Raw genomic sequence first — 6926 nt, 5'->3', positions numbered from 1 at the left:
CAGTAACTTGGCCGTTGTTTTTGATACTTAGATCGGTTTGTCTCCTCGTCGTTGTCGTCGTTGGTAATCACCGCTCGGGACTAGTATAATGCAGTGAACTGTCTTACACAACACCCCTCTTCCTTTGGTTTGACCCTATCGTAACCTTTGATGGGCCTACCGCTAATTGAGCATGACGACAACGTTTGAAACGTTCCCATAACAGTCGGGGTTTACGTAACCGGACCGACTAAGGACTGTAACTCCAGCATAAATCCCCGAAAACTTTATCGGGAATTTATCATGCCTATTGCGGTATCGGACGGATCCATCAGCACGGATCTAATCCGATTCGCACTGTCATAGCAAGCGAGTGAGAAGGATTAGATTCATGAGAATGTCATCCCTCGGAAGCAGACCTATTCCGGTTCGACAGATTTATGTACATATATCTGGTTAAGGACAGTCACTCCAGCGTCACTTCAAAAGCTCTGGGGATGTTGTATGCTGTTACAACAACCACTTTTGAAAAATTCTAGGCTGGCTTAAGTAGACAATAGCAGAACAATGAAGCAGTGGATGAAACTAAACTCACGACATTCTGTACAGCTTCGGAGTTCCTACTCGACCCTGACGCACCTAGTACGCATATTGTATTCCGCATGAAAGAAACCACCACTTCACATACGCCTTAAACCAACTAAACAAAAAACCCATTTCCCTAGTGTCCGACCCCGACGAAACAGCAAGTTTCCATCATCTAGCATTAGTTGAGCTTGACGGCGATTGAAAGATTAACTGATCTGATTTTAAAATTAATAAACTAGAAAACTTGGAGAGTGGCATTCAGTTAGAAGTAACCAATCATTTAAGCCAAGAGGTATGAAAAGACCTCTACCACTTTCAAAATTAACGGCTCATATGTATACCTATTTGAGGTATGGTTACCACGGCATGGTTATCAATTTTTATATAAAAGTTGATTTTTTGCTCAAACCAGTATTTTGTTTTAAAACCTTGGAATGGCTACATGTGGCAACACGCTTTCGTATCGAAAACTGCAGTGCTGGATACCCGGTTTTACTAACTAACCGGTTAATTAAAAGCTGTTAGACTGGCAACGCCGTTGCGAATGCCAAAATAAAAAAGTTTAAGAAAAAAAGACGTGCATTTATTTGTGGCTGCGAATTATTTTTTAATTTTCGTGAATTTTATTCAAGTGTTTGAAGATAAAATTAAATTGCAATGGGTGGTGCTAGAGCGCGCGGACGTGGCCGCGGTCGAGGGCGTGGCAGAGGCAAGAAGAAGGAGGTATGCAAATATGATTAAAAATCTTTTGGCATTATCATTTCACACACCTTGTAATTTCAAAGCCACTCGATGGTGTTGGAGGCATTGCAGTTGCCAACATTGTACTCGAGGATACAGAAAGTTCAAATCAGCCACCAGATGTTGGTGAAGATGTAACAATGCTAGATCCGGGTAAGGAAAATGAAGTTGAAACGCAATCTCAGCCCTCCCAAGGCGCAGGTGATGATGTGCCAACTTCTGTAGTAGTAGCGCCGGCGGCAGGACCGCTAACTAATGCAACAACGACAGTTGAAGAGCCAGCACAGCCAACAACTGTTTTACCGCAAACAAGTGAGTGGAAATATTCACACATCTAATTTGTTTAATAATTCTTCTAACCATTTCTAGTTGACATGGAAGCCGATATCTCACAACTAGAAGCGCCTACATTCACAACCATATCACGCGGTCCACCTGAGCCCATGTTACGCCTCAAATGGGACCACAAAGTAAATTTGATTGGCGAAAAAGTACTGAATCCCATGATACATTGCTGTGATCAATGTGACAAACCTATTTTATTGTATGGTCGCATGATACCATGCAAACATGTATTTTGCTTGAAATGTGCACGCTCGGAACCCATTAAAACTTGTCCGCGTTGCAGTGATAAAGTGTTAAGGGTAGAGCAATCTGGTTTGGGCACAGTTTTCATGTGCACGCATGGCGGTAGCCGTTATGGCAATACCGGTTGCCGGCGTACATATTTATCGCAACGCGATCTGCAAGCGCACATTAATCATAGACATATTACGCAGCCACCGGTGTTGTCACAACAACCACCAATATCTGCTAGTGCTTTAAGTGGAGGAGGAGGCGGCAGCGGCGGAAATGAACTGAAGTCGTCTGATGTAAATATGGAAGCTGTATTCAAGAGTGTCAGCGGCAATGTACAACGAAAAGTGAGCACTGTTAACGTACTACCTTTTCAGTATTACCTTAATTAAAAAATTTATCACACATATATTTTTCACACGTAAGCTTTCGGAGTCGTCCACCACTGCAACAACCATACAAGCGCCTTCTGCTTTATTAACACAACGACGTGCCACAACCATTGGCAATATACCACCACCAGGCTCTGTCAGCTCAACATCCACGCAAGGTTCAACTCATTCGTCGCATTCCTCTTTGACACAGGCCAATATTGCACGTATTAATACGGCTAACGAACAAAATTGTCATCAAGGCAAAGTAGCGTTACATCAAACGCTTAAGAAAACGCCTATAACACAGTCGCACCATCAACCACCCGAAAGTGTGGCTGATGCGTCTTACTATAGCAGTGTACTAAATTCATTCGGCAGCAGCGATGTGATGGAGCAAAGTGGGGGTGGTAGTGGCAATATTGCATCAACATCACAAACAACAACGCAAAATCCATGGCAGGCGAATCAGTACTATCGATAAATGTGGAATTAAAAATGCGACTAGGATTTATTTTAATTCTTGTATGGAGCAGCAGCTGGCGGTGGTACATGGAGTAGTTTGTAACGTAAGAATTATAAATTGCAATTTTAGTGCCGTTTTCTCAAGTAGAAGTTAGAATTTTTCTGCCCTGCATTCACATTTTTTGAGAGCAAAACTTGTGTTTAAAGGTCAAATCAATTATAAAACGTACTTGAGAAAACGCCCCTTAGTATAGTAAACACTTTTTGGTATTTATAAACATAGCTATCTGAAAAATAGTAAAAAAAAAAACATGAAATACAGCAAGCACTTCACTACCTACGTCTCACCTCACTAATCGCGTATTTTGTATTAAGCGACTTAAAATAAATAAAAAAAATTTGAAGTAAAACATGCTTCAAAGACTCAATAAATTTCAGTAATAACTTTTAAGTGTCCGTTAATAGAACTTTAGATTTTTTTTCAATTTTTAATAATGCACCGGTTGTCTCCTGAAACTATGTACTCGTATGTATATACAATACAATTAAAATTGGAATATATACTTATTAAAATATGTCTTATTGTGTGCTCATCGGAAATGCGTTGTATGGAAGCAGGTGTGTGGAAAATGTCCTCATGTTTGTCAATTTTTATTTTTACAATTCATCAACTTGAAATACATAGTGCATAATTATCGTTTATGAGAAATATTCTAACAGGTAACACTTTGCAAATGTACATTTGCAATAAAAATATCCTAATCAATATCTAAAAAATGGCGTTCTCCATTTTTGGATGTCTCCTTTAGCTTCCGAGATATTGAGTAAAAATTGCCGTTAATTTAGTAGAGATTTTGATCACATTTTGTACGCTCATATTCTTACGACAGTCGGGTCTACGTAACCGGAACGACCCAGATTTATATCTGGCCAAGGACTGTCACTCCAGCAACACTCCCCAAATAGTCTTTGGGGAATTTGTATGCTGCTACAACAACAACACCATCACATTTTGTCGTATTTCAGAGAGATTTACAGAGTGGCGGCCAAATTGTGGATAAATGACGCTTACGAAAGAAAATCCTCCATAAACTCAAAACTAATTAACAATAAACATTAAAAATTAAAAAAATTTAAGAATTTTGTGAACTAGTAACATTTTCAGAGAATTTGGAGTAAATCTATCTTCGCGTTTTTGCGAAATTGCATTCCAAACTTCAAACGCGATTTCCCACAACCTGCTGAAATTAACATACGACAATCTTTTACCCAGGCGACGATAATATGTAGTTGGTTTCTTTATAGGTCGCTGAAATTTTCTTGCGCGTTTCCTAGGGTAATTTTGATTTTAGCACACAAACAAAGAATATAATAGAAAGGAAAACACCGTACAAATACCGTCAAATTTACTTTAAAGATGCATTAAAAAAAGAACTATTTGAAATAAAGAGCATCAAGCGTGTGACCTTACATTCTACAAACCATGTTTTCAGAGTATTCTGAATAGTAGAAAAATCATAAAGAATTCGTAAAGATCTCTTCCGATTTTTTGCCGAATTTTCTAAAATGAAACTAACTGTGCACACCTCGACTCTTTTACGAAATTTCGGAGGCAAATCGGTAAAATAATGGAAATAATGCTGCGATGTGAAGAATTTGTTTTTCAGAATTATCTTTAAAAAATTGTACAGAAATTATGGATAGAAGTTATGGATTTTCGTTTTGTTTTACAAAAGTTCTGCTTCATTCAAAATTAAAAAAAAAATATATATATATATTACACATCACGGATAATCCCTTTTATACCATTAAAGTTCTTACAAAATCGAAAAGGCAACCTAAACTAACTTTTAAACGCATAATTAGAAATTCGCTTTTCGTCTCCAAATGTAGAACCGACCATTTCTTAACATCATCCACATTTACCAACTTTATGAATGTACCTACGCATCTTAAGTGTGCATTCAATTTGTGGTGCGTCTTTTCCATATACACATTTATGTAAATATATATTTATCCGTGTTAAATAAAAATACCAAATTACGTTGTAATGCCTATCCGTTTACACACCTACTGTTGCGATTCGCCACTCAAATCGATTAGCGCATCATTAAATGCTGTTGGTACGCCGGTACTTGTACCACTTCTAGGTGGTGGTGCTGGCATGGGTATCGCTATCGTACTCATTGTACTAATCATACGTGGCTCAGCACGCGCTGTGGTTATAGGTGCCGACATATTAGCACCAACATGCTGAGATTGTCTCAGAAACGTTGGATTCATTAGTGCTTCTGGACTGACATGCTCTTGTGTGTGTCCATGCCCATGGGGATGACTGTGCTCATGACCGTGGTGATGTTGATTGTGGTGATGCTGGTGTTTATGATGTTGATGCTGATGATGANTGCTCATGACCGTGGTGATGTTGATTGTGGTGATGCTGGTGTTTATGATGATGATGTTGATGTTGATGCTGATGATGACCTGCCATTGGCGCTCCACCGCTGTTAACGGTAGGAAACGATTTAGGCAATTGATTGTGACGCGCATTATCCGTGGACTTTAATCGCTCACTTAATGCCTTTAAAGCAATTTGCCTACAGAAAAATTTGTTTGCTTGTTTAATTATTTGGAAAAATAGTCCCATCGCATACCTGCGTCGTTCGATGTCATGTGCATCGGCACCCGGAATTTGTATAGACACTGAAGACAAACTACCGCTTAGAGATGCTAAACGCGGCGGCGCTGGTGTCTTGACCACACCCAATGCCAAACAGCATTTATAGATGGGATTTACCAAAATACTTATCACTGGTTGCATCACATTTGGAAAGAAGCTGGCAAATGTAAAGCTTTCGGAACTATCGCCACGCCCGTTTGGATGCCATTGATAGAACCGCAAGTAGATCCAGGCAACAATGAGCCCCGAACCAAACATTGCCGGATAGGTGCCATCCAATAGGTGTATAGCCCACGTAATAATTGACATCACAAACACAGTCAAGGGCACGTTTCTACAAAAAAAAAAAAAGTTTGATAATAGTTCGATACGCAGGCAAAACTACTTTTTAAACGCTCACCTATTAGTTAATTTTCCCCAGCGCGTTTTGAAAATTAAATGATCAGGCATTATTTGTCGCACTGCCACGCATATTCCTGCTACATAGCCTGCCAATCCATGGATGTGCACGTCAAAGAGTATACTTGGATTATCGGTTACAACAAAATAAAATAAATAGTATATTGTGGTTAATATGCAAACGCCGAAATTGGTCAAGGCAAAAAATTTGAACATTTCCATCTGTCCCCATAGTGGCTCCAGCATCTTGCCACATAGTCCTACAGTGATGACATCGACCAGCACTTCCCACCAATGTAGCTCAATGAAGCAAAATGTAAACGCCGTCCATATCCAGAACTCGGCATTAGGAAGTATCTTGCCAGGAGTCACACTCAAAATCCGCACAGCAGTTTCCGAGTACGATAGCAGGTATCCAAAGCCAGTGACAACACAGATAAGCGTAATAACAGGCGACGTATTGTGTAGCAACGCTGAAAATTGCTGTTTTAGGTATTGTATATTGCGGTGATACGCCGACATGTTTGTTTACGGTCCAATACCACTTTTATGCTTCCAAATTAAACTTTTTCAACACATTGAATTGGAATTTGTAACGAAATTGTTGCTCCCCAAAATAAAGCTGAAATTAGTCGAGAACGCAGAACGTATACTTAAACGCAGTCTGTATACGCAGAATTTTGTCGATTACTGGAGCCCTCAGTGTTGCTTACTACAATGTTGCCACTCATCAATGCCTTTTCATAAACTTACCCTTTCAACTACAATTTTTCGTGCTATAATAGATTTTAGCTAAATATAAACTACTTAGTTTTCAGCAAAAACCTTATTCAATAGTAAATTTCAAATATTTTAAACATATTTTGAGTAGGAACTTANGACACGGAAAAATCTAAATTCCGCAGATTTCTACGCTACGGGCTACAACTACAGAAAAATTCTGCGGTGCTGAGTTTTCATTTACATGGCGCTTTGGAAAGACAGATCGTGTCAGCTGACTCGGGTTTACGTACCGGTAGGTTTACGTTCTTGACTAATTTCAGCTTAAGAATTGTATGTGATTCTTCAACAAAAGCAAATGCAAAATAGCCAAAGGGTTGCCAGATTCGTAATTCTAGTAACGATAA

General features: G+C 39.2%; 2 protein-coding genes across 3 annotated transcripts; one reads left to right on the top strand and one right to left on the bottom strand.

The window, feature by feature from the left end:
* Positions 1 to 1106: 1106 nt before the first annotated feature.
* Positions 1107 to 3033, top strand: Hakai (E3 ubiquitin-protein ligase Hakai). The gene is made up of 4 exons (XM_017613939.1): positions 1107 to 1290; positions 1353 to 1620; positions 1678 to 2231; positions 2311 to 3033. The coding sequence occupies exons 1-4, from the start codon at positions 1225 to 1227 to the stop codon at positions 2737 to 2739; spliced, it is 1317 nt and encodes a 438-aa protein (XP_017469428.1). The 5' UTR covers positions 1107 to 1224; the 3' UTR covers positions 2740 to 3033.
* A 410-nt stretch (positions 3034 to 3443) lies between these two features.
* LOC108361340 (transmembrane protein 115) lies at positions 3444 to 6414 on the bottom strand. Of its 2 annotated transcripts, none has more exons than XM_017613936.1 (4): positions 5801 to 6414; positions 5375 to 5734; positions 5145 to 5317; positions 3444 to 5077 (listed from the first exon to the last, which is right to left on the bottom strand). In XM_017613936.1, exons 1-4 carry the CDS (start codon positions 6319 to 6321, stop codon positions 4791 to 4793), a joined length of 1341 nt encoding a protein of 446 aa, XP_017469425.1. In that variant the 5' UTR covers positions 6322 to 6414; the 3' UTR covers positions 3444 to 4790. The 2 variants fall into 2 exon arrangements, with proteins under 2 accessions (XP_017469425.1, XP_017469427.1); XM_017613938.1 differs by having other exon boundaries at positions 4629 to 5107; positions 5181 to 5317.
* Positions 6415 to 6926: the final 512 nt, after the last annotated feature.

This window comes from Rhagoletis zephyria, unplaced genomic scaffold, assembly GCF_001687245.7.
Source record: "Rhagoletis zephyria isolate East Lansing unplaced genomic scaffold, Rhagoletis_zephyria_1.1 Rzeph_scaffold_00738, whole genome shotgun sequence".
Lineage (NCBI taxonomy): Eukaryota > Metazoa > Arthropoda > Insecta > Diptera > Tephritidae > Rhagoletis > Rhagoletis zephyria.
Note: the sequence above shows the minus strand (reverse complement) of the source record. Positions and strands in the feature narration are given on the sequence as shown.

What these genes read in the sequence shown, in the direction of transcription:
- LOC108361340 (XM_017613936.1), bottom strand. Translation starts at nt 6,321, where the DNA reads ATGTCGGCGTATCACCGCAATATACAATACCTAAAACAGCAATTTTCA. An exon ending in CATGACATCGAACGACGCAG is followed by an intron (nt 5,318 to 5,374) that starts GTATGCGATGGG and finishes ATTTTTCTGTAG; the next exon opens with GCAAATTGCTTTAAAGGCAT. An exon ending in CCAGCATCACCACAATCAAC is followed by an intron (nt 5,078 to 5,144) that starts ATCACCACGGTC and finishes ACCACAATCAAC; the next exon opens with ATCACCACGGTCATGAGCAC.
- Hakai (XM_017613939.1), top strand. Translation starts at nt 1,225, where the DNA reads ATGGGTGGTGCTAGAGCGCGCGGACGTGGCCGCGGTCGAGGGCGTGGC. An exon ending in GCAGAGGCAAGAAGAAGGAG is followed by an intron (nt 1,291 to 1,352) that starts GTATGCAAATAT and finishes GTAATTTCAAAG; the next exon opens with CCACTCGATGGTGTTGGAGG. An exon ending in AACTGTTTTACCGCAAACAA is followed by an intron (nt 1,621 to 1,677) that starts GTGAGTGGAAAT and finishes AACCATTTCTAG; the next exon opens with TTGACATGGAAGCCGATATC.